Below are 27,575 nucleotides of genomic sequence, written 5' to 3' on the forward strand. Positions count from 1 at the left end.
GGGCTTTTGTGTTTCGCTTTTGCAGACACACATTTAGCATCACCCCGCGCTGTGTTTACGCCGGGGGAGGGCGGGTGTGTGTGTGTGTGCGAGCAGCGGTACCCCCGCCACCGTCTGTCAGTCCGTCCGTCAGTCCCCGTCGCTCCCGCTGCCGGACACCCTCGCCCCCCCCCCCCCCCCTCGCCCCGCAGCGGGGAGGGTGGGTAGAGCCCGTTTCTTAAAAAAAACTCCCTCCCGGTAGCCAGGAGGTAACACCCCTTTAAACACCCCCGAGCCCCCGGCGGCAGCGCTCACCCTCCCGCCGGCCGCTCCGCCGAGCCTCACCGCCGCCCGCCCCGGCCCCGGCAGAGGAAATATTGCGATGTTGCGAGCTGACGTAAGGACATTAGAAGGAAAGGGCTACATTTCAGAGTGTTTATGAAAAGCCTCGGTACTGTACTGTCACCAGGGGGCACGCAATAGAATGCATTTCGCCAAACATTTTGAATAATAATAATTTAACAACAACAACAACAACAAAAAAAGCCCCAGTCCGGTCGGCGCTCGCAAAGCCGGAGGAACCATGCAGCCAAACTTTGGGAAGCCCTTTATTATTTTTCTGACATTGCTCGCCCGCCCTTGAGGAGCCGTAATTGCATTATCTGATTTTTTTTTCTCCCCCCCTTCCCCCCCCTTCTCCCCTCTTCCCCCCCCTCCCCTTCTCCCCTCTCCCCCACCCCGTCTCCTCGACATCGCGAATTCGCCGGCGTTTCGTCTCGTTTCGGCAGGAGCAGCCGCCGGCGCGACCCCGCGGCAGGAGCCGCCGCCAGCCCCACTCGCTCCGCTCCTCCGGGCGTCCAGCCTTGTTTTGAAGGGAGCTAACATGGCGACGGTGCCCGTCTATTGCATCTGTAGGCTGCCCTACGACGTAACCCGCTTCATGATCGAGTGCGATGCCTGCAAGGACTGGTTTCATGGCAGGTAACACAAAGAGATCGGGCCTTCCCCCCCCCCCCCCCCTTTCGCCGCGGTCCCGCCGCTTTTTCTCCGCCGGGCAGCGCGGGGAGCGGCGCTGCCGGAGCCGCCGCCGCCGTGTGCAGTTTTCCAACAGGCCTTTTTGGAGAGGAGGAGGAGGAGGAGCCACTTGCCCCCGTCTCCCGCTCGCTCTCTCCCTGTTGTATTTGTTTTGTGTGTGTTTTGTTTTGTAAATTTTGCTACATTCCTCGCACAAAGCTCCCCCCCATCCCCGGGGCTCCGGTGTCACCGGCGTGGGGGGGGCCATTGTGCTTTCCTCGGGAGGGGATCGTTCCCGCCGGCCGGCTGGGCGATGGCAGCGCGGCAGCGGGCTTTCACGGCCGGGATGTCGTGTGTGTGTCCCACGCTGCCCTCCCCTAGGCTCCCCGCCGCTTCCCTCAGGGAGCCGGGCGACGGGGGGCCCGAGGCGGGCAGGGGCGGCGGGGGGCCGCGGCAGCGGAAGACGGGGTTCCGCCGCCCTGTCAGCGGGCTCCAGCACCGGACGCGGCGGGCCAGGCCGGCCTCCCGGCCGGGGTACGAAGCGGCTACCCCGGGCACCCCCCCTCCCCAGCCCGCCGCGGCTCCCTGGGGCGGCGGGAGCGGGGAGGAGCGGGGCGGGGGGCGGCCGGGGTGTTTCCCGCATGACAGGGCGACCATCGCCGCGCTAAGCCTTGTGGCTTAACCCTTGGCGGGGCGGGTGGCGGGCTGAGGGGAGCACAGCGGGGCCCAGCGCCGTGCCCGCCCTTGCGGAGGGTCGGCGGACTGGGGGAAGCCCCTCGGCGCCGGGCGGGGCGGGAGAGCGCCGTGCTCCGGGGCGGGGAAGGCCGGGCGGGGGAGACCCTGCTGGCCCAGAGCCCGCCCCGAGCCCGGGCAGGGCATCGCCGCCCGGCGGGGAGCGACTGCCGGGGACCTCCGCTGCGCCTCAGAGTGGGCGCCTCGCCGGCGGCCCGGGCAGGGGGGTGGCTGCCCCTGGCCGCCACCGCCGCCCCGGGGCCGGCCCTGATGCCGCCGCCGGACCGCCCGGGGCCGGGGCCTGCCGTAGCGGCGGCGGCCGCCGGGCGGGGGGAAGCGGCGGGGGAGGGGAGAGCCTGAGAACGGGGCGGGCCGGAGCGGAGGACTCCTCTTTTCGGCTCGTTTCTCCCCAAACTGTCCTCTCGGAGCGGCGGTGCGGCAGACAATGGGAGGGTGGCCGCGTTGGAGTTAAGGCGCAAGTTCAGGAGCGTGTATTATTATTTTCCTCCTCTGTGAGAAATAGGGAAGTTGGTGACTGGAAAGGCGAGAACACCAAAATTCACCGAATTACGCGGGAGGTCGGCCCGGCACCGTCCAGCGGGCCCACTGCGGGGCCCGGAGATCAGCTCCGGGGGCGAAGGGGAAGGTGCCATGTCCCGAGCGCGGTGGGAGATGCTGGAGAAGCAGGGCGTCTTTGGGGGGCTGTCGGCCAGAGGAGGCTCAAAGACTACCGCACCTGCGAGACCCTCGCCTGGCCGGGCCACTCCACACAGTGGTACTGGAAGGCCCCTGTGATGTAGGGGAAGGTGGAAGAGGAGGGCAGTCCTGCCGGCATGTTTTCCTTGCGTTGGGTGTTACGGAGGAGGATGATGGAGCGTTACCAGCAGTGCAGCAGTTCTCCATGAGCGATACAAGTGTAAAAAGTGAAATCAAAATCCGGTAAATCACCTGGATGAGTGCTTTTTATGACAGGTATTCAGTAAGGTTAAACTGTAACTCTTTCATTTTAACCAGCTCCAATAATTGCCTCAAATTAGTTGGTGGAGGAGGTGAAGGCAAGAGGTACTGCCTGCTGCTGTGGTGGTTCACCGATGCCCGAGTAGGCCCTGGGTCAGCTGCAGGCTTCCCCAGGACTACCTGTGTGCACAAAAAGCTGTTAAAGAAACTTTGCTGTGGCATTAGGGGTGATGTTCCACCATTGATTTAAAAAGTTATGTAGAAGCATGAAGCAAAATACTGAAATAAATAGCTTGAGTGCCAGTGGTGATGTTAGGGTACTCCACACATGTGGTTCTGGATATGAGGCTTAAAGGATGCACACTCACCTGTGTTGGTTAAGACTTAGGCACTGATGGCAAGGGGAGGCTGATTTAGAGGCTGAAGACAAACTGCAAGTGTTGCTGGAAAACTTAAGAATGTGAAAAAACTAAGATTTTTGTGCAAAGCGGGGATAGAATGGGCTGGTAAAAAGCTGAACACCGAAAGGAGTTAAGCTGCCTGTATGTGGTTGTGAATTTTAATTAAAACTGATGAAAGGTGATTAGTTGTAACTGATAAGAAAATTATCATTTCGTGAACAGCTCGGGCAGTATCTTGTGCATGCACAAGGAGAGGTATTTCGTTTTGTGGTATAAAGGGACAGAAACAAATTGTAGCTCTGTCATGGGGGTGTTGGGCCCTTCTTGCGTCACTCATGGTAACATCCAGAGGTGGATTTTAAAGTAAAGAAAACTGAGAAGGAGGAGGCTTCTCACCAAGTCAGAGTGTAAGATAATTGTATTGGAGCAGTACGTTGAGTGATTTAGTAGAAAACAGCTTATATCTGTCCCTATTTGCTTTTCTTGGTGTTATCTGAACAAATAAATATTCAACAAAGAAAAATAAAAATCAGGATTTAGTTGTATAGAATTGTCCTGTCTCTCTCCTAGACACTCAAAGCACTCGTAGTCTTAGCTGTACTGCAACCAAAAATAAGCAAGTGTGCAAAGCTGCATACTGTTACAGATGCTTCCCTAGTTTTTTAATCGTTTAATCATGCCTCTTTTTAATATGACCTACAACGTGCATTTCAGAATAAAAAGTGTCGTTTCTGTTTTGGTTTTGTAGAAGCAGATCAGGTGTTTTCATGCTTCCTTTCTGATGATAGTTTCCAAATATTTAAAGAAATGTTCTTCATGGTTTTATTCACCTAGCAGTCAAGGTCTTCCTCACATCTGAGGTTGGGTAACATCTGAGTCAACTTCAGCAGTTCCGATGGTAAATTTATACTATAAAAATATCAAATGTGTGTTAAACTTATTTCACACAGTTTAGAAGTTGGAAACGGGGAGATGGAGCCTTTGGCACATGTCAGACGAATGCTCTCCAGACCACCGCCCAGTACTCAGCAGTTTGGCTCCAGTTTTGAAATCACTGCACCATATCGCTTCCTGGTACAAGTGCCAGAGGGCTGGATTTGGGGTTCTCTGGGGCTTTTAGATTTCACTGACTGTTTTTATTATCTTTTTCAGGGAGGATTTCTCTTGTGAAGTGGTGTTAGATCTTTCCATAGAAATCATTACTTAATCCTGAGGAGCGTCCAGGTGCTCCCTCACTGCTGGACCTGAGTTTCCGCGTGGCGGGGAAGGCAGAACCTCAGAGTGCTCACTGCTCTTGCTTGGGTGCCTGTCATCATCATGGTCTTAGACCCTCACATGGTGGAGTTGTTGCATTAGACTGTACGGCTGAATTGATACATACGCCTGACAGGTTTGTTTTGCTAGATGAAGATTAGGCATTTGCCTTGATTTTGTAGGTCGGTAGCCTTTGGTAATCTTGCCCGTGTGGTGTTTCTGGTCTTTAGGAAACAAGAGTAAGGAACTTGTCATTGTTAGCTCTGTTCCTTTCTTTCTGAAAGCTTTTGGAGCCCCTCTGCCATGAGTCCATATCTTAGCCATCATCGGAGACCCTTGGACACTGTTTATGAAGTGTGTTGAGCTATGGAGCCACCAGTATGTTCACAGAATGCTCTTGGTGACTTCTTGTTAGACTAAGTTTCAATCATTTCTGTGCTTTCTGTTTGCCTGAGCAGCTTGAGACAAGCAGCTTCAAGCTCTGTCTGGAGAGGATGGAGATGGTTTTGTAGGCAAAAGGAAAATAACAGTAAATCAGGCAGTGGGGTTGTTTGACTGCTCTGTTTGTGAAGACCATACATTCTTTGTCATCTGATGTGGATGTTTGGTCTAATGAAGTCGCACACACCTTGACTGCTTCTAGTTCTTTGCTTTCCTGCAGAAACCCAGCCTCGGTGCTGCATGCTTTCCTGGCTCTTCCATTGCTCTGTCATAGTATGTCTACGTTATGTCCTGTGCTGTGTCCCACCTGATGAGGAGTTCCTGGCATTGTTCTGTGTGTTACGCTGCAGCAGGACTGCAGGCAGTAGCAATAGCTGGGGTTGTAGATACCCCGCAGCTGTAAAGCCTGTTGGCATGGGTGATGGCTCTTTGGACTTGGGTAGGGCAAGGAGAGGAGGAGGAGGGACTTGCATCGTGTGCTGATGGTTGAAGAAGGGGAGAATCAGCAGGTGCCCGGGTAGTCACTCTGCTACCTCCTCTGTAGGCCTGGCCAGACAAATGGCTTTGTGCCAGCAGTGCTGCAGGCTGAAGGAGATGTTTTCTGTGCCACATACTGTGCAGGCTTGCTTTAGATGATTTGGGACAAGATGGCTTACTGGCTTGGTGGAGCGGTTTGGCCAAAGCATGCTACTTCTGTGCTGCCTTCTCCTCTTCTTCTAAGTGATGATGTTGGTCACGATCTATGAAGTTATGTGTGGTTTAAGAACTGCCTGCCTCAGGGACACCCTCTGTGCCTTTGCTGTGGTTGAAAGCAGCTACAGTAGGTTTGCTCACAGATTGTGAATGTAAACTGCTGAGGGTTGGAAAAAGTCATATTTAACAACAGGTTTCTAAGTATCTCATCTATTACGGGAGCATTACAGAACCTGATATTCAAGGCAAGGCAAGTCCTTTTGTACAAGTTTGTTCAACTAGAAATCTCCACTGGGTTATTTATTACAGCTGTGGGTGAAGGAAGGTAAATTATTTATTTTCTCTGCAGCGGGTATTTTGTTACCAGTTCTTATAACATGCACCTGGTGTTGTAGGATGGGATCATACAGTCACTCGCTAAATAAAATAACAAGTATTTTTGCATTTATTTTTCTACACCATGTATATTTAAATTTTGAAACTTATTGCCCCAGGCATAGCTGAAGTAAATAACTTACTAAAATCACAAGAGGTTTAGTTACCTAAAAGTAGTTCATGCAGTTACCCTGGCAGCAGAAAATTATGATTGGTGCTAATCAAGGTGCCTCCATAGAGAGAATGAACTCGAGCTGGATTAAGAAATGCATTTGTCTGTTACATTGCAAAGCTAAAAATCCTGTGTATGGGGAGATTTTATTCTCCCACTGGAGTGTTCAACATTGTCCCTTTTCAAAATAAGTCTAGTTTTGCATGGCAGCGTCTAGCTCCTCTCTTTTTATATAGGCGTATCACTAGTGGTGGCCAAATTTGGAAATTTGGGTAAAATGTTAAGATTAAGAGAGTCTTAAAAATACAGTGTGGTTTGCCTTAGTATTATCACAGCAGAGGGAATTACTAAGGTTAATTCTGCTGTGCACAGAATGATTTCCTTTAGTGTGTGGAGTTCAGATAGGAATGAGGTATGTAAGCTTTTCCAATAACCACATATTTAAGATTATTTCAAGTTTTCCTGAAGAGTTAGTCAACATTGCAGCCTCAGTTATACTGGGAGATTGACCAGAGCAGCTACTGTGAGTCAGCCCTGCTAATACCTATATGCTTTCCCTTGTTGATGCTCTATTCCAGCAAAAAAAAAAAAGAAAACTAGGTCATTTAGAAATTATTTTATAAGGCCCACAAAACACACTAATTATTCTGGACAAAGTGTCCACATGGACACTTCAGTGGATATTGTTTGCCTTAGAAGGAAGACAACCCAAACAAATGAAAACACCTACTTTTTTATTATTTTTTTTTAAAAAGAGTTGTCAGTGCAGAATGTGAAGATGATTTGAACTTAAAACTGTTAAAATCCTTGTTTTCAGGTTGAAATCACTGTCATTTTAATCGTCCTTTCAGTAACATAGTATTATTTATTCTGTAAGTTGAAAGCTGTTCAGAGGACTTAAGTTTTTTTCATTTCAGACCCATTTAATATCTTTTTTTAAAAATTATTTTTAAATGTCCAGGGCTTCATGGGGACAGAAACATGTGGCACGCTTGTCCCAGGACCGATGCTGGACTCATTGCCTTGTACTATTGGGTGGTCCCACAGTGATGATTAACACCAACTTTCACAACATCAGGAGTCTGGTCAGATGATAAAGCAAGTTGGTTTTGCATGTTGCCAGTCAGTGTCCTGTTCTTGGTCCTTTGGCATGGCTAAATAAACTTCTCGTCTTACAATTTTGCATCCATTTGTGCTCTGAGAAAGCGCCTAAGATTCAGAATGAAAATATGTCAGAGTTTTAGTATGCCATTAAAACTGTCAGTTGACCTCAGAGAGTCTCTTGAGCCGTTGCAGTATTAATCACAGCTGCAAGAATACTTTGCAACTATTTATTGAAAGTACAGTCTCAGTTTGTGTAGTAGATTTCCAAATACGAAGTTTTATCTGCAGTTTTATCTTGCAGAGAACATACGCTTTAGGGTTCAAAGCTTGCATTTGGTGTAAATTGAAAGGGTTGAATGTCTTACTCAAGAAGTTTGCATGGAAATTGAGGTTCACCCTGAAATTTTCCACGGTGGTATTGTAATGCTGGCGTCCCCAGGAAAAGCATTTGGCACAGCACTCTGTTGCTAAATGGTAGGAGAGGCTCATATTTAAATATGCATGCAAAAGGTGCATCAGCTTCCCCATTTCTGAGTCCTCTGCTTTCTTCCGGACTGCTGCATAAGTAGTGGACATGTTTTCTGTGGATGTCCATGCAGCACCTAGGTCTACAAAGTTGACTTTGAAGCAGAGAGGACATTTCTCTCTTGATCGGTTCTTTGCTGTAGGACTGACCATCGTTATTAGACACCTCTAGGTTTACAGTGCCTCGGTGCCTTGTATTTAAACTTGCTTGTTAGAAAACTGTGAGGTTTCAATTTTAGAAAGGGTTTAACTGAGACATTAAGTCTAATTGTGAAAAGAACTGATTGCTCCAGTTTAAGCAAATTAGAATTTAGGTATCATGACTGTTTAGCTGGTCCGAATGTCCAGGCTTTGATGTCTCAGCTCAGAAATAATGGAATTATTCTCCAAATTAAAGTATGCTTTAGAAAATCCAAGTCTTAAGTACTACTAAGTGTGCACAGTAATGAGGAAAGAGCTGCCCTACAAGAACATTGTCTGGTACGCTGGTACCTGAGAGTAAGTATAGATCACAGAAGGGTGTTATATATCAAGATTTGCTTAATTTCAGAGGGTTTTACCTCTGAAATGATTCAGACTTTACCTCTGAAAGGATAAAATGTTATGGATATTAAGCACAATTAATGTTTAATTTAAAAAGAAACATTTGAAAAAGAGCATGAATTAATGAGTGCTTTTCAGCATCCTGAACCTTTAGCTTGACTGTGTTTAGTAAGCAGTCCTGCAAACGCCCAGTTCCATAGTAGTGGGACTGCACCCTTAGCAAGTGCTGGGTTTTAATCAGAAAAGTTAAAGCAATGTAATTTTTCAGGTAACAAAAAATCTGTTCTGCAAGCAAAGTGGGGCTTGGTTACCCACTGCTTTTTCCATATTGCTAAATAGCTGTACAATAAAGGAAATGGTTAAAAACATCTTGAAGAAAATGATCAAAGCAGTGTAAGTACATATGGGGAAGAACTGGTAAAGAGAAAAAGTGTTCTAGAATCACTATAAGGCTTTCTAAAACCCATAATCTTTAATATTACCTGAATATATTTTCTTCTTTCTGATGAATATAGGTTTTATAGTAGTAGTGTAGTATATCTAAGGGTATTTTTCTAGCCTGGAGAGCTGTCTCCTATATGGCAGCCTGAAATAATGCAAGCGTGGGCTTCAGCCAAAGGGACGGTTTGTGCAGTTGTACAAGGACTGTCAGTAAATACTTGGTGCCTGGAGCTGTGCAACCACCCTGAGTTTAAAGTCAGCTTTGGTCTGCCGTCATGAATTTGGGTTACGCTTTTGGATTGCACTGTGGGCATGTGCAGAGGCTGCAACAAGCCATGCACTGTGCGTGAGCGGTCTGCTGAGGCCGCCAGCCTTTTGTCCAGCATGAACAGAACATCCTTTCACTCTTGAAAGCAAATGATCTTTTTTGCTCACAGCTTTATTAGCAAAATTTTCTTAAAAATATATTGGAATGCTGGGTGACAGCATATATAAAATCCTACCTCTAGTGTTACACTCTTATTACAGTATTATTCCGTTGAACCAGACTCCATCAGCTAAATGGTAGTAACTTTCTAGTTGTAATGACTTATTGTCCTCTTAATCAGAAATTTGTATATTAAAAATATTTTACAGTTCCTCAAAACATTTTATTAAACGTCATTTGTGGCATTAAAAGTATCATATAAAGTTGCACTGCAGCAGCACTCAAGGCTTGTTTGTGATATAGGTGAGCTATCTCCTTGAAATCAACTGGATTTTTCATGGTAACCATTTTATGCATCTTATCTGTGGCTTGGAACACTGTAATATGGGTGTGTATTAGAAAACCTTAGACTTGCTGAGTGATATGAATAGTAATGCCTTTCTAGATTTTTATTTGAAAACAGTAAGACTGTGCACAGTCTATTTTAGGGCATTATGCACAATCTGTTTTACGATGTTACCTAGCTGTTTTGTACATCCAGGTAACTTCCAGAGAAAATATATTGGCAATAACAAGGTTTTTAGCAAATATCACAAAGTCTCTCATGTGGACTCATTGCTGAGGGGTTTGTCCACCACTCCACGTAAGGACTGAGTTGCTCAACCCCTTTTGAAGAGCAGTCTCCAAGGGGCAGTGGTGTTCTCATGACCATGCTCGCTGGGAGCATGGTGTGGTCATCCTGCAACATCTTCTGCTTTGATCTGGTGCTTGGTGCTCTCCAGAGCTGGAATCCCAGCCCAGGGTACAACCAGGGCGCCAGGGGATAGTTTTTCTGGTCTTGGAAAGCACGAACCCTTCCTTGTTGAGTTCTCCTGGCCCTTGGGTGGAGCTGGTGGAAGAGGCTGACAATGTGTGAAGGATACCCAGCCAGCAGTCTGCAGGGTTCCTCCCAGGCACATCCCCAAAAACAATGGGTGCTGCTTCCCTGGATGAGGCCATGGCTTAAATAACATTGGCCCATTACTTGATGAGCATGGTCACCTCACAAACAGGGACATAGACAAAGCAGAGACGTTTAATGCTTTCTTCTCCTCGGTCTTCAACATTGATGATGGGCTCTGGGAGAACAAGACTGGGAATTATAAACTCCCTATCAACACTGAACTTGTGTGGGCCTTGCTGTTCCAGCTGGATCCTTTTAAGTCAGTGGAGCCTGATGAGATTCATCTAAGGGTCTTAAAGAGCTGGCTGATGTTATAGTGGTGGGTTGACGGTTGGACTTGACGATCCTAGAGATCTTTTCCAACCTTAATGATTCTATGATTCTAATAATGTGCTTACAGACCTGAGCAGATGTGAGGACACTGAGTTTCACTGTGGCATTTGTGTGCTTAAAGTCGAACAGCTAACTGATGAAGGCCTCTAATGGGATATTCAGCAATTTTTAGTATTTTATCCATTAGTATTAGCAAGTAGTTGAGACAAGTAGAAAGTTAAGCGATAGTATGTTTTGACAGGAAAAAAAAATCAGAATTGTAAAACCAAAAATGTATTTACATTTTGTATTTGCAGTTGTTAATCTGATAAGCTAGAACTATGTGAGAGCAGTTGGAGTTATGGTTGCCTTTATGTTTTCATTGAATTGCTTATGGATTTCATTGTGTTTTCCTCTATTAGCAAAAAATACAGTACATTAACTCTCAGGGAGAGCATTTTTCCTTGAAGTTTTCATCTGGCAGACTGAAAGGATGTAACAAGTGGAAAAAAAGAGAAGTGAGGTATTTCTGCTAGGAGTCATTAGTCGTGATTTTTTGTTAAACCTCCTTTTTTGCTGTTAACAAACATCTCAATGGAAGGCAATGGAAATGTCAAAATTGGCAGGAACACTGTTCCTATGTCACTGGTTTGGAAAAGCTGAATTTGATATGGCCAAATTATAATGATTAAAAAAACCCTAGTTAATACATACCCATTATTTTAAAAAGTAATCTTCCTGTGCTGCTTCGGCACAATGACCCTGTGTCTGCACTATGTGGGGACAACAGAGCAATCTGGATGACTAGATGATATCTTTCATTTTTGTGGGATTTGTACATGGAATACGAATGATTACAGTATGCATTTGTGATTGTTCGTGTGTATAAAAATACACTCATTAAATATGAGCCATGTGGTTGTGATTTACCCTTTCAGCTTGGATTTGTATTGTTACTGCTCCGGTGCGGAACAGTATCTCATTGTACATGCCTAGCACTGGGCACTGCGCGCCCCTCTGCCTTTTGATGCCAGATACAACAAAGACTGCAAATGGTTTTCATTATGCTTTTGGATGAACGCAGAATAACATGGGAGCACACGAAACAGCCAGTGATCATTATTCAGGAATACAATCCCCATGGGCAGAACATAAGCAATATTTAATCCCTTCTATTGAACATCTCACCAAAGTCTCTGGATTGGGGCAGGAGGGGGATGCAGAAGGGCTTAGACTTCTGTTGCTGTTTGGCCTGTGTCTGAACGAGGAGAGTATTTCCTGGATCACTGTGCTATCTGTTTGTGATTTTCTTTCTCTCCCTTCGTGATCACTAAATACCCTTAAATACAATTGCAGCGGTTGCTAAGGAATGTAAAATCAGAGTGTATCTAGTGTACTTTTATTTTTTCATATTTAAAACATGCAGTTTATTGGCTGGAATTAATTGGGAGCAGGACCACTTGAACATCTAGCTCCTTACAGACTACTATAGGTATAGCATATGAACTCCTATCCCAGAAATATTTATTATGGAATTAAAGAATGTTGTAGTGGTGAGGAGTCCTGCTGGATACCCGAATTAATACTAATTGAGCAAAGAATGGTAAACTTGTAGGGCTATTAAGTATTTTTTCCACGGTCACTTCAGAAATCAAAGTCTCAGAAGTACCATGAAAAGCAGCAAGACCCACAGGATGACAAAACAACTTAAGGCTGCTTTCCTACTATGTGTAGTCTAGCTAGAAAAGAAGTCCATAGGCAACCTCTTGGCAGTCTTGGCTTGCTCATCCCTGCATGTTGTGTATGAGACACGAAAGCTTGTACTCCACATTTAGTTGCTGACTAGGGATTAATCATTCTAAAGACTTGACTAATTTCTGGTCTAAGGACAAGGCCTCTCAGTTAAGCTTTACTATTGAAAGGCTTAAAGATGGTAGAGCATGTTAAGAGAGCATCTGAGAAAGATGAGGATGCCATTTCCTTACAGCTGTATACGAGGCTTCTGTTCTAAAATGGGTGAGCTTACTCTTGCTTAGATGGTTGAGGAGATCTTGAAACACTCAGGCTTGTTCTGAGAAGGTCCTATGAATTTACAGATTTTAATGCCAAAATGGTGCTTGACAGTAGTCTGAACTCTTACAGAGATCATCAACTAACTTTTTTTTTCATCAGAACAAACATATCAGCCAAGTGAAGGCACATGTACTCTTGATGAAAAGTCAACAAATCCACTAGTGAGTTGTCCCAATGGGTTGTTATTCACGACTGGAAAAATCACATGTATTTCCAGTCTAAGTTTGCTTATTTTCAGTTTCCAGGTGTTATATCTTATTATTTTGTTAGTTGAGTTGAAAAGCCCTCTTTCTCAGTCCGATTTTCCCACCAACTTTTTGATGCCCTTCTGCTAAGGGAGTTATCTTCTTTAACTGTGAGATGATATAATTGTTCATTTGAGTTCTGCTGAGAAAGTAGTTGAATGTTTCTTCTACAGTCCAAGAAATGTGCTTAATTTTCTTGTTCTGTGCAGACAGCTTTTAATCTTTGACCATATTTCAGTGAATGTTTTATCACATATCTTCCACTCAACAATAACGTTTCCCTTTTGCTTTGTCTATATTTGCAGTAACTTATCAGGCATACCCAGCAAATGTTTGTTATCTGCATTAAACTTGTAAAGAAGCCAAATAAGGGTTTACTAGTTATTTTTTAAGCAACTCAGTTCTGAAGTTAATTTTCTACCTTTTGAATTAGCTCATGAATTATAGTGGAAGACTGTGCTCTGAGTTCACAGAAAGAAAAACCCTCCCCTATCTGGTGAACTAGCACTGATAGGTCAAATTATGAATATTCAAGAAAAGTGAAATCACTTGACAGTGTGGGCTCCTGTTGGATTTAGTTACAACCATAGTGTCCTTGTAGCAGTGCTACAAACCAATAGCTCTCATCAGTTGGTGGCTGTGGGAACAGTTCATCATCAGTTCTGCAGGAGAGCTTGGTATTTCTCAGGCTGTCTTGAGGAGGTATCATGGGTCAAAAGCCATACCAACTCTCTGCAGGTGTAAGATATTGTGGTAGTTGGGGAAAATTATTTAATGTTACTGCTACAAGGGTTCATGTTCTCTACTCAGTCTGGTATGATGTTTGAGAGAGGGTAAAACTTCATGATCGAGCTCCAAAATAGAGCAGGGCATTGAACAGTCCTAGAGGAGAATAATCCTTCCCAAGCCCTGCAAAAGGCACGCTGGAACAGTGGAAGTGAAATGTCTCTGAAATACTTGCTTATTTTGTAAGAGTCCTGTGTAAGCAATTGTTTAGGCTTCCAAAGAATTAAGAGAAATAATGTATGTAACTTCTTTATTGCCTTCGTTATTCATTCAGAACAGTGTGTGTCCTAACATACCGTGCCTTCTGTACCAACTTTGTCTTCCAGTTTACGCTTTATGAATAGTATCAGAAATAGTGACTTTTTTTCATCCACAGCTGCATTTCACCCTGCGGTATCATTCATCGTCCCCTGCAGTTTTACTCCCACATCTTCGAGCAATCCTAGATTACTAATTACATCGCTGTATTCATTGAAACGTGCCCATTTCTTCCACAGCACCTATAGCTATTGTCTTCAAAGATCTTGGGGACGAAGTAATGAAAGCTGAGCAGTACTCAGATGAGAGGCCCATAGTGTTGACAAAACTAGTAATGAGGATTCAGTAAATAACATACTGACTTGCAGTGGGTATTGAACCAATTACCCAGCATCATGCTAGAAGAGCCGTGGTGTTGAGCAGGTATCCTCCATGCTGAGCAGGAGGCAGGTGATGTGGCCACATGCAGTCATTAGTGCTTCGTGGTGATTTGCCCAGGCCGGATTTTGTAATACTAAGTTCTGTTCAATGCAATAGCCTAAACATTTATTTTTGGGAAAAGTTATGCATTTCTTTCTGCTTTCCTTGGTTTTCAGCATTTTCATCTGTTGTTGCAGCGCACCTGCTGTTCTGGTTGAAATGCAGAGTATGATGCAGACCTACACTGATTTGCTGCAGTTGTTGCTATGTGTTTCGTAGAATCACGAGTGTAAAGATACTCTGGGTGTAAAGTTGCTGTGTAAAGTATTATGGTCAGAACTCTGTGTTAAACACTTGACATTCATATTTTCAGATGTACTGCTTATAAACAGAGATTAATGCAGCAGACAGAGAGATGGTACTGCAGGGTTTCATTACTGGCTTTGCTCCTCCTTCTGAGCTTTTGTCAAATCAGTTAACCTCTCTGTGGTTTGGTTTAACTCTCTCTCATGCATGCACATTAATACATCAATATTTTAAATGCAATGCATAACATAACGAAGAAAATAGTTTATGTCTGGAAAAGGAAGGGGAGTAAAAGTTGTTTTGGAAGCCAGAGTCACGAGAGGACCAGGAAGGTCTGGTAGATATGCTGTGGTCTGGGTTTGCTGGATTTCCCATCCTGACAGTTGGCTGACCACTTGAGTTGCCTCTGCAACTGAATTTGCCATCATAGGCATCCCCTTAGCTCCCTTTCTGCCTGGCATGGACTTACACTATACAGCAAGTATGCATCAACGACCTTTGCAGTATTTCTGTTTGATAGAAGCCCAGCAAACCTGTAATTGCGTGGAGTCTTCCTCACTTATTTGAAATCTTAAAAATTATTTCTTTATGGCAGAATGTCTGTCTTGAACATACTGCGCTCCTTTACAGCTTGGCAGTGATACAGTGTAGCAGATAAGTGACAATCCACTGTGAGTTTTTCTAAGTGTGTGTCAGAATATTTAGCTTTTGTTATACATGTTATTTGAATCAATAAATCTGTGTACAAGTAGCTGTTTCTGGAACGCTGCTATCAGAAAGGCGGATAATATAATTTGCTCACTCTTCTGGAGGTTTTTTGGATTTTGTTTTGGGTTTCATTTTTTCTCAGCAAAAGTTACCTGATTTTACTTCTAACGTAAGTAACCCAAAGGTTTTGTTTTGATCAGCTGTGTTTTCCTCCTGTGTGTTCACTGCTCACTGTAACTGAGAAAAAATACACGAGCTGGTTCTCAGGTGTTGTGATTTTACTCCTTTGATTTTTCAAGCTGCATGTGGTCCATTGTCCTTGTTGGATACCATGGGTATTACTATAAAGTAGATGTTTGTGTTTCAGATTCACTTTTGATGTTTGCAAGCTATATCATGTGGGGAGTAGGTAAGAAAATTTGAAAAATACTCAAAGGGCTGGGGTAAGTAGTACCTGGAGTTGTTCCCTTACTTTTCCAAAATAAGGGACAGTAGGAATTGATCAATTCAACATATCAGTTCTACTCAGGGATGTTTTTACCCACTATGTTAAAGAAATGACAAGCCAAGCCTTGAAGTTTTTAATTCATCAAGCCTATGCTTTTTCCTGGGAGACTTTCCTCAGGGAGGGGCTGACAATTTTTTTGTTTGGTTGATTTTTTTTGTTTGCTTGGGGTTATTTTTTTGGAGGCAGAACAAGCAGAGTTGTCATTTTTTGCTTTGGTAAAAGGAAGTTATTCACAGATACTAAGTACTTGCTACAAATGCTATTCAAAATAATTTTTTATGTATTTTTATGGGGAGAGAGTTGGCGAATGGTGTTAGGAAGAAAAGTAGGCTTCAAGGAGGTGTTTCTGAACAGCACTTGAACTGAATTTAGCAGTGAGCGGGAATGTATTATGTTTTCAGAGCCCATCTGAGTGCTGACAGTCACAGTCTAAACATGCTGGCTGCTGCTGCTTTTTCTTTGTTCTTTCTGAATTTTGTGTTCCTTTGCATTCTTGAAGCTCCGAAATTCTGCTCGAAGCAGAACTGTTTGCTTTAAATGCAAACCATGGCTGGCAGGGCTTGCTGTAGGGGAGGTTCAGCTGCACTGGCCTGCTGCCTTCCCACCAAAGTCTGTGTCAGAATGCCTGCAAAAGCGGCAGGCTCCATCCCAGGTCTTGCTCATGCCACAGGTCTTCAAGGGGACAGAAATTTCACAGAAAATTTCACGGTCATTTAAGAACAATGGAGTATCTTAAAGGGAAGCCAGCCTGTGTATACTGGAATCATTCGCTCTTTAGGTAAGGTTTTCCCTTCAAGGAGAGCAAGACTGAACTCTAATTTTGTGTTGATAAGCCACAGGCAGGGAAACAATATTAACACATCATGTCGCATTTGTAAAAAGGCGTAAAAACTGTCTGGAGAAAAAGAGAAAGTTTATTACTTCCCATATAATAACTTAAGTACCTTGGAAAATAAGTTCCATTGGTAACAGTTTGCATCTTCTTACTCTTTTTATATGTGAGTTCCAGTAAATGTACTGTCTTGATATGTGCAATATAATTGTTAAATTATAATTTTAATAATAATCTTAAACATAGATATAATGTTAATTGTGCTTAGGAATATATATCAGAATGAAAACAATACTTCATCTAAGACTGCAGAAGCATAGCCAAATCTCAGTACCAGCTGCTAAGTATTGCAGTCTGAAAGACCCAGAGGCTCCAGGTGTATGAACAATCAAAGCCAGTCACTGTGTTTATGGAGACATTTAATCCATGTCTCAAAGCATAACATGATTACATTTTTCTACAGTTCTTTGGTAAATGGAAATCTGCTTCATAAATTGTGTGCACTAAGTGTTTGTCAATTTGCAGACATCTGAATCAGCTGAAGGAAATAGCAATTTACAACAGTATAACGTTACACCCATAACAATGGGCAATCTCGAGAGCACATTTAGTTACTAATGACACTGAATGTTGCGGTGTATTTTAGGTTCTGTTACTGCTCCTCTGCAGTTCAGAATAATGTGTTATTAAGAAATATTTAGGGGTTCCCATGTCAGTTTGGAACAAATTAGTTGCAAAAATGTGAAGTTAGCAGTTCCTAATACATTTGGAGTAATCTGAGAACAGACTAAAAATTACAGGAGACAGCGATGTGTGTTTCCTGTTGGAAACAAATTAATGTCTCCATTATTATTCACTAGTGATAGAATCATATGAAACTTAAAGGAAATCTGTTTTAGACAGGTTACTTTGAATGTTACTGCTTATATTTGATTTCAAATTTACTTTTTAAACTTTTAAACATTTTGTGCTCTTAAATGACACAAACCCACATAAAAGATTTGAGAAGAAAAGCATCATCTTAAATGCGTCTGGTTTGGCTGCCCGAGTAAGACCATTATGGCCCATGGATGCAATCTAATAGCCACTTTTGAAGCTTCTCTTTTGCTTTCCACTCAGTCTGCAGAAATTATTACAAGATTGTGTCTGTTCTGGCTGGCCACAGCAGGCTTTTGCAGCAATGTCAAAAAAGTATCTAACAAGGAGAATAAAAAAAAAAAAAAAGGACGTAGAAGTAAATTGGCCCCCGGGGAATGAGGAGTAGGAAGTTTCTGTTTTAAGAGTCGTTTAGAGATACTTGGAGGTACTATTTTGTTTGCCCATTTCAGCTGAATTCAAGTCGGTGATTTGTGTGTTTTTTTTTTTTAATAGGGAAGTGTTAAAGGTGTAACTGGGGAAGTGCGCTGGGAGTAGTGATCTTGGCTGCTAGGCAGGTCTGCTGCTGCCTGGGGCCATCTTTGCCATCCTGGGCAGGATGCCATGTGTTTCCCAGAAAAGGAGCTGGGAACGTGGTTTCATTTAAAATGCGTGGTTAAATGAAATCCTGATACTTACTGAGTTTCTGAATTCTTTCTTCCATGTATTCAGAGGAGGTTTGGGTCTGCCAAGTGTCTTGCCCAGAATGTTGAAAACCCCCATCTGCTCCCTGCTGTTTCTTTGGTTTAGCTTACATTCAATTTAGGCAAACTTACCTTATATAGAGTATTTGTGTGTTATTCTGGAAGTCTGTTTGAGCTTCAGCTTTACACGTTATGCATGACTTTCACAAGTGTTTGGTATTGCCCAGCTTCTCTACAAGCAGCCATGAGACCAGCAATACCTTTTGGCTTTTGGTTAGACCCTCACATCCTAAAAGTTTTGTAGACCATCACATGCTGAACAGTTTTGTAAATCCCACCATGTGTCTTCCTAGGTTACAGTAAGTGAGAACCTCTGTTCTCTCCTTGGGAGATGAAAATCCCAATTGCTGCTGTCACATCTGCAGTCGAGCCATGCATGTTTCTCCCATGAGTAAGCTCCAGTTCACCTCTGTGTCACATGAGAGTAGCACTTGTGTGTTTGCTGAGTCAGGCTCTAAGACTTCATCCCAAAATAGAGCTTAAAAGAACAGTTCTGTAAAATGTAGCATTAATTTATAGCAAATGCTTTTTATAGGAATTGCTTATCAAATCCCTGAGAGCTTGCAGTAGTTAATGGGCTACTGGTTTCTGCAAGGCATGATGTCTTTAGATGAGATGCTGTCATGAAAGCTGTAACAAACAACTTACTGCAACGCATATTGATATGGTGTGTAGGTACGCAATCTAAAAATGCTGATGAACAGTGATAAACCCCAAACAATGCTGTACACAGAAGGAATCCTCTCAGCAGCAGTGCCTTGGGACCTCTTTCAGTTAACAGAGGTTCCGCTGAAGTCAAAAGGGAGAAAAGGGGCCCCAGGATCAAGCCCCGTTGACTGATCTGCTGTCATCAACCTGTCATGTCATACAGCTTGTAAAAGTGAAATTGATCCCTTTGCAGGCCAGGAGGGAGACCAGTAGTACCAGTTAGCCAGTGATTCAGGGTTGAATTACCAGGTAGAGTAAATCATTATCACACCACAGACATAAAGGACAGTACTTCAGTTTATACCAGCCCAATGATTAGTCTGTATGCCTGATCCTAGTAAACCTATGTGGCTTACGCCTCTGGATAATATGAATATTACTACCGTGTGTTTCTTTCTAAATGTGCTTTTTCCCTTTCTGTCATGTATGGTGTCTATCATACAGAGACACGTATCCTATCTGCTGTATCAAAGGAGAAGATGTACCGTCTCCATGATGGCTGTGATCAGCAATGAGACAGTGCAGAGCATTGTGTGGGCAGAAGGATCCCATATTGTCACACTGGTTAATTATTGTTGGGGTGAGTCGGCCAGAGTTGCAGAGAACTGCATGGGAAAGACATTCAGAGAGCAGCATGGGTGTACACGTATGTGTATAAAGCCGACTTAACATCTTGAAATAGGAATGAAATGTTATAAAGCTGTAATTAGATAATTTCAAATTTGGTGTTAATCTTTTGAAAAATGTATTTGAAGTGCTGAAAACTAATGAACTGAAGATAGAAGAGCAGGTTACACTGCTCAGCAAATAGTCAAGAATGGTTTGGGGGGGTTCTGTTAATAATTTATCATTCTTAAATTGTGTTGTTGATGGTTTTAGTGTAGTAAGTTCTTCAAAAATATGACAGTGAAAATAATTCCTTTTCCTTCTTCTGTCCTTGGTATACCATTGGTTCATTGCTGGAGTTCATTGCCGTGAGCATTACAGTTGGCTCTGATTGTTTGCCATGCAAAATAGAGCATGAAAAGGTGATGTCAATGTGCTATCAGGACTGCTGTGTGTTTATAAAGATATATATATGTGTATGTATATATATATAAACCAAAAGAATACATAAAAGTGGTACTGTGAATGAAAATGAGAAAGCAATGAAATATTGATGTGTATTTTAGTGAGACCTTAGCATAGCAATGCCTACACAAATTACAGTTATAAGTTACCTCAGATTTAAAAATAAGTTATATAAATGGATGTCACAATTAAAGCAAACCAAATACGTGTAGTACTCAAAATTGTATTTATGCATATTTTGGCACACGTGGTTATTGTTGTACAAAGTTAATGATGTTGCCTGGGACTTTGTTGCTGTTTAGTTTTTGTGATGTGTTTATTTGCATTCATCTGTAGTTTAGTCGTGTATGTATATTGCACATCTCCAGCATGCTCTTGCAGTACATGCGACTTTGAATGTGACATGCAGAATGACCAGGTCGTTGACACAGTGGGTTGTATTCCTTCTAATCACCATCAAACTCTGCCTTCCTAAAGTAGTAGTTTTGTCCACATATCACGGTGCGCAGTGGCTGGTGGAGAAGTGAGCATTTGTTTGGTCATTTCAAGAGCAGCTGGCTTGGTGGTGGGGTTGGCAAAGTCAAGTGGTCCCTTTTCTGGGATCATATTTGTGCACAAATGTGTGTGAAAATAGTGCTGTGGTCTTGTCGAGGAAGAAGTGTTTTCTGAGCCTTTTCAATGGTTTCTTCAGTGGGCAGAGCAGCTATGAAAGTCATCAGTTGTTTTATTTTAAAGTATTTATGGACCCTCAGTGATTGAAGTACTAAGACTTGATGGACCTCCCATGTAGATGTTTAATCCAAAAGACCGTATGCCAGTGTAACTTCAGCATTAAAATTACTCATATATTGCTGTGTATAAATGAGCCCTCAGTCTGGTGTACAGGAAGGCAAAGACATAATTTACTTTTCCTAAATTTAAAAGCAGCTGATTCAAACATATTTCCCCTCTTCAGAGCTTGATTATTTGCAAACCCATCTTTGCCAATATTAAGTGCAGATATGTCCATCCAGGCTGAAATTCAAACCTGTTATGTTGTCTGTGCACAGGAAAATTATCGAAACTCTTAGCTGTGGGAGAAAGCCTTGTTTCTTCCCTGATACTTGATTCAAACAGCACGGAGTTTTTTTTTTAAACTATCCACAGACTCCAAAACTTATTCCCCAAAAATAAAACAAGAGTGAGAAGGATCAGCCGGAGGCAGAGCTTTACGCTACTGCAAGTGCGGGTGTTGAAATCATAGACAAGCACAGCAGTTTTTCATACAACAAGGTCCGTTGGACATTTTTTAGCTGTGCCCAGGGAGCAAGTATGTACACACCTGTGCTCATAGCACCTGGGCAGGTCCTTCTCTTTCCCTCTTCCTTCTCTTGCATACCCACAGCTTGCAATCCAGAAAGAGTAAGATGTATTTAAAATTCGGTAGTGATGCTTTCTGTAGGCAGATGGAGTTTCTACTGTAGCACTCCAAGTGGACTGTCTGCGTGAGAGAGTGGTTTGTGGTGCAGAGAGCGCGTCTCCTTGCCCAGCCCAGGTGCAACCTCTCTGCTGGCTGCAGGAGCGGCTGCTGGCCCCTTTGCAACCAAGGGAAGGGTGCTGGAAGGATTTGTGTGCATACAGCAGGGGTTGGGGATAAGAATTGAAGCATGTGGGATGGCAAAAGATACAGACTTGGCTTTTTATGGAGGCAGATTGCTACAGGTGCCTTCAGTGCAGCTGGGCCAATGTACATTAGCTGAAGGTGTGATAACATGTGTCTTTCAAAGGAAACAAGTGTTTAGAGGAGAGAATGCAAGTGTTCCCTGTGAACAGTTGGATGTTTTTGTCTAAACCTTCTGTTAAGTTCTCTTGGTCTTCAGGCTGCAAAATTACTTGCACTCAGCTGGTCATATCAGAGGGCTGACAGTGCAGAGGTGCATGAGGGAGGGGACTGAGCCATTTAAGCATGGGTCTCTTGCCTACTGCTCAGAAGACAGGAATGTAAAATAGCTTTTGCACATGGTAATGATCTTGCTGATAATTCTAACATGCTTGGTTTGCATTCGGTACATTGTTTTTATAAATAAATAGCACTGCATTACAGTTCAGTATTTAAGTGTTCAAGTAAATTTTTTCTAATTTTGTTTTCAGCTATCTGGAATTTGTCTTTAAATTCATGCCGATCTCTTAATCACTAGGCAGAGCAGATCAACTGGAAATTTTCCTGCTGTCTACCAAAGCTAGGAAGTTACTTTGAGACGTATCACAGAGTACTAATGGAAACCTTCCAGCCAGCCTGATTGCCCACAGCCCACTAAGATCTAATGCCAATCTTAAGATGCTAGCAGTGCGTCAGCCGAAAGCAGGAGTAAATGCTAACCCCACGAGCAGCGGAACAGACATCTCCAATGACAGTGTGTGCCATATCCCTGTTCTTATCCAGCTGAGCTGTGTCAGGATCAGGTTTAGCACTGGTACAGTTGCAGTGCGAGGGAACAGTGTTGCTCATGGTTGTACCATGGATTTTGGAGGACAAATTACAAAATGAAAAAGTAATGAGAGATCTACTGGATTGCAGATGTGACTTTATAATAGGCCAGAGTTACAGATATTTTAGTAAGTTGTGGATATCACATGGCTATTTTTGCTGTAGGGGCAGGGCACTGTTGCAGTAGTGTTTGCAGTAACGTTCCTGTTGTAAGGAGAAATGAAGTGACAGGGTCATAGCAGAACTGTGGTCAGTTTATAAAGTTTTTACATAATGGTTTATTTCCCAATATAGATATATGATTATTTTTAAAAGTCAATTCCTAGAGTCAGAGGGGGCAAGAAACAAGGAATATGTTTTACAAGGTAGCACTTATGTTGTTTTATGTTGAGTGCTGCATTGCAGGCGAAATTAATTGGTTCAGCTGGCTCAGCTAAACCCAGCTCCCACTCCTTGGTTCTTGCTTTCAGCCCAGCTGTTGGTGTCCATTCTGCCTCATGTCCTTGAGGGCAACCTCAGGGTTCTCCCAGGAAGGTGGCCTGCCTACTCAGCAACTTGTGAGGTGGCATCCCTGGTAGAGATGCTTTTCATCTTTGAAACCTTGGGATGGCGAAGAAAGCCTGAAGGTGAAATCAGGCATCGTCCCCAGTGCTGTCTGCTGCTGTGGTGGGCTGGTGTCTTCTAGGTCTCACTCAGACCAGTCTTCCACTGGAGTCAGCCGTGGCAGTCTGTGGGGTCTTGCATACATCAGGGCTAGATAGCTGGAAGTGCCCATCCTCCTCATCTGTCATGGATGTGTGATGTGTTATATTAAACCTTGAGACTGTGACCTGTCTGTGGGGTCTTAAGAAACCAAGCAGTGTGGTATTGCTGATTTGGGTTTCTCACTTTCAGCTTTGGAAAATACATTTGTCGCTGGCAATACCAGCTCTAGGTAGGCCACTTAGCAGTATGATGCTGGCAGAGATTTTGATTGTGTAGTACCTTTAGACTGCTGTGATCTAGAAACTTTATTTATTGCTGTTTGACTGATTTCCTTTTTTCCATGATATGTAATATTTCATTTATACAACAATACCAGTTTGTTTTTGCTGAGAAACAGAAAGCACTTGCTAATAATAGACACTTCTCTAAATCAGTTTTGACTTGTACTCACACAGAAAGTGTCTTATTAGTGAAAACAAATGAAGGCTAAATAGAAGTGCTTCTTTGTGGAGAACAGTTTGTGCTGGTTTTGTAATGTGGTTGTATTACAAGACTATTTTGACAATAACTTTTATAGGGGCTGCATCCTGGAGGTTTTTGTGGAGCAGTGGTAAATAGCAGGGGTGGCACATGGAGTGAGGAAGAAGTGCTGAGTCACTAATATAATGGAATTTTGTTGATCATACAGTAAAGCAAGGATGCATTTTTCCCCAAGACAATTCCCTTTCTTACCTCCTTCTGCACTGGGCAAAGTTTAGTCCATATTTTCCAACATGTGCATGAAAATGAGTACGTTGCTATTATTTTTTGTTTACTATTGTACTTGACTCTCAGTCTGTTAGAGAACACACTTCACTTGATTATTTGCACCTGATAAATAATGACTTGTTTTGATCAACCCAGCACCTAGTTTCACATAGAAGTTTTGAAGCGTGTATGGAGATAGGGGATTTGTAGCTATCTGGACAGTTGCCTGCGTAGCCTGGTTGTGAGCTGGGAGCCTGAGGGAGGAAGGGTAAAAGAATATTCTATGCGTAAATCCACTTTTTGATTTATTGCCACTAAAACAACAGAGTTTAAATCCAGACTGAGCCCCAGGACCAGTACTCAGCTTGCATGTGCTCTTTACTTATGTAAAGCTCTCAGTGACTTCAGTAGGAAAACTTGAGTATTTACCCCATTTGTTTTTTAGATCTCATCCATCAAGAAACTTAGTGTGAGGAGTTATTCTGCTGACAAGAGGCTCGTATTACAAGTATCCTGTGAGAACGACAGGTTTGAAGGCATTGTGCCTGTGAGGTGAACATCAGGCTAGTCCGTGTGGTAAACTGGTAACAACCACCAAAGCTATGTACTTCATTAAAGAGTGTGAAGCTGCTGCTTTCCTTAGGACAAAGCAGAAGGGTTAACTGTCATTTGAAAATGGCTGCAATTGCGTGAAATGATCTGTCCTTGAAAGAGGCCCAGTCTCTCCTTCTCTGTACACAACAGAAACACTCTTCAAATTCCAGGGCAAAATGCTCTACTTCAAGCATATTTACTCTCAAAAGTATTTTCTTGACTGAATTCCTGTGTTCTTTTCTGCTCTGTCATTCATGGGAGCTGAGTTGTTTCTGCTCAGACTCAACGTCCATAGCAGGGTGTAGTTTAAAGTCTTGCACTGCATTGTGATTGTAGGTCACAAATGAGGTACCTACTGAAATGTGAGAAGAGCTTTATGAGATGCTACAAATATGTGTATTGCTTACTTTTTTACAGTCTTGCATCTAGTCTTCAACTGAGGTTGAGGTTTGTTGTGCTAAGTGGTGTCTGAAACTCTCCTCAAGTCTCTCCTCAACAGTGCCTACCTATCATCTGTAAGATAGAACCAAAATAGAAGATGTTAACGTCATTTTATGACAATGATTAATGCAATTAATGCAGATCTCCAGACTACCGGGCCATTTTGCTGTGGATGAGAGGTTTTTCTCTTCCACAGTGTTCATTTCTTCTTTCTGTGTTACCTGGAAGAGTATATGCATCACTGCTGCCAACAAGAAACACTTGATCAATGTGTAGGAGACAAAGGCAAAATGTTTTGATTTTATATATGTAGAGATGACAAAACCTACATTCAAACAGTGTGTGCTATCATGTCTGTAAACAAGTAGGCTGGGCCTATTGAGAAAGAAATTTGTGTTGTCACAGGAGAGACAGTTTGGTGCCTGCAGAAATAAACAGAAACACTTGGGTGCTTTCAGAGATTGCAGACCGGGAGAACATTTTCACCCCATGGGATGCTCATGGGCAAGCACTAAGCTCTTTTACCTGAACAAACTGAAAAAGGTTGCAGAGACACACATGGGAAATAAGTTTCTTACTGCTTTAATCCTAGGTCTTGCAGTGCTTGGTGACTTCTCTAAGATCATGATCAGGACTGGAAGGGACAAATTTAAGTAGAGAAGGCCCATCCTTGTGTTATGGCTTTGGAAGCTGACTTAGTGATTGTGAATGCAAGTTTTATTAATAAAGGTTATATTTCACAACTATTTCAGTCTTTAACATGCAGAGAAGCTCACCAAGATAACATATATTTGCAGAGCTTTCAGCCTTTTTTCACTATTAGAGATAGAAGTATGCATGAGGTTTTCATGCCGTATTCCTCTGTATTGCTTAACGTAAATTTAAAAAGATGTGAAAAGTTGAATCTGAGAACCTTTATGAAGAGTGATCACGTTAGCCGTTCATTCTGTTGATGATCTGTGGGACTATTATCTAAAACTTCAGGTAACACTAACGTGTTTTTTGTAGTGAAAAATTTCTACTTTGGATCAGGCCATTTTTGCCTATTTAAAATGTAGTTCAGATTTTCCTTACCCGTTCCTGTCACATTGCTGTTACTCAGGATATTGCATCGGTCTCTTGACTACTGGGTCAAGAGATCTACGTGCCTCCCTACATGGAGGGAGTGTCGTTTTGGTCACAGAGCTGAGTGCCACCAGGACGGATAGATGAATTTTGTGGAAGAGACCATGCACTGCACCAGGTTGTCACTGGAGTGTGTGTACAAAGGGAGGTGTGGGGTGTGCAGCCCACTCGTTTCGATTTACTTTTGAATTCTTCTGCAGGGTGCCAAAAATGGTCAATTCGGGTATATATTTTGAATATTATATCTCCTTCATATTTTGTAACAGAGGAACCTAGATGCTGTCACACTGAGTCAGACCGCTGTCTTGGCTGGTGTCTGTTTTGTAGTCATTAGCTAACACCTGGCACATCAGTTGAACATGAAATGGGAAACTGTATGTAAAGAACAGAATGTAACTGGTCAAAGGAGCGGTAAAGAGAAAGCAAACAACAGAAAAAATGTGTGTATACCAATTCTTTTTTCACACCTGCAGGCTATCAGCTTACACCTTAAAGCAGGGAGCTTCGTTGCCCTCACCAACATCTTCTGTTGCATATCTCAGATACAACGCAGTGCTTTTGAACGCTTGTGTAATGATGTGGTCTGCCAGCCAGCACACTGGGCTTTGTAACCTTCCCCAGCTACCAGGTCGTGATGAGCTCTTCTAGGCTCCCTGCAATTTCCTTATGTCCACGCAGCCTAGAAGGACATGCAAATTTAATTACTGTGTGTGGCTAGATTCTTTTGTGGACTGGTGCTACTTCTTTCAGTCAAGTTACACAAGGAATAAATTGAAAAATAAAGAGAATGCTTTTCAGAGGAGGTTATCTCTGTGTTGTTTGATGTACTTCTTGCCCTTTATGCTTTTAATTTGCTCTAGCTTTGCAGTTTTTTCCTCAAGTTTTGTTTTGTTCCTGCTTTTTACTACTGCCTCTTTCTCTGATTCCTTCCCTCTTGGCTTATTTCCCATCTACTTCTGGGAAATCCAGTAAGGAGAAGGGGCAGAACAAGAATCAGAACAGTTGTAATCACACGGGGCCAAGCAGCTTCTCTGCCAAACAGGCTGTGTTTGGCAAAGCCCGGTTTTCAGCGGTGAATCCTTGGCATGGTAACAGATTATCTCCGCAGGTGTTCTGTGCCAAGTGCAAGTACTGCATCTGACAAAGGGTGGAGGGTTTAACCCAGGCTGACTCAGAAAACAAGGTGAGAGGGCAACAGTCAAGCAAAGAAACTTGAGGACAAACTTTGTAACTAGGGCATGAATTTGGGAAAGAAACTGTGAAATACTAAGACCTAAATTCTAATCCAGATGTATTTGGATGAGTCTCTCGATTCCCATTGGCATGGTCCTATATGGCAGCCTGATGTGGCTGAGAACAGAATCAGGCTCTGATTATCCAGTTGTTATGGGAAGATGGTGAATTTTGGATATAGATGGGAATATGTTGCTGTGCAAAAAATTTCAGAAGCCATTCTTCAAGGTGTTTTTTGCCTTTGATGACACCCAGATGACAGACATTGCAGTCAGCTGGAATTGTGTGACTAAACATCAGGGTCAATCTCTAAGCCTTTAATTATTTTAAATTATATGACAGTGAGATGAAATAGAATTTAGATGTCTCCCTTGTTATTTTATATCAAGAGTCTCATCTGGTGCTTTTTACCCCTG

The 27,575-nt window shown here is 43.1% G+C and overlaps 1 protein-coding gene across 6 annotated transcripts in view; it reads left to right on the forward strand.

Annotated features, from left to right (window-relative positions):
* The first annotated feature begins 271 nt into the window (after positions 1-271).
* PHF2 (PHD finger protein 2) overlaps positions 272-27,575 on the forward strand; it is a 93,094-nt gene continuing 65,790 nt past the window's right edge. For 2 of the 6 annotated variants that reach the window (XM_064454286.1, XM_064454283.1), the window contains exons 1-2: positions 272-376; positions 768-960. In XM_064454286.1, coding sequence (XP_064310356.1) covers positions 863-960 — 98 coding nt within the window. In that variant the 5' untranslated portion in view covers positions 272-376; positions 768-862. Of the gene's footprint in view, positions 377-397; positions 629-767; positions 961-2,459; positions 2,698-27,575 lie in introns of those variants that run through there. The other 4 variants (XM_064454281.1, XM_064454282.1, XM_064454284.1 and 1 more) reach the window with 4 other exon arrangements.

This window comes from Phalacrocorax carbo, chromosome 6, assembly GCF_963921805.1.
Source record: "Phalacrocorax carbo chromosome 6, bPhaCar2.1, whole genome shotgun sequence".
Lineage (NCBI taxonomy): Eukaryota > Metazoa > Chordata > Aves > Suliformes > Phalacrocoracidae > Phalacrocorax > Phalacrocorax carbo.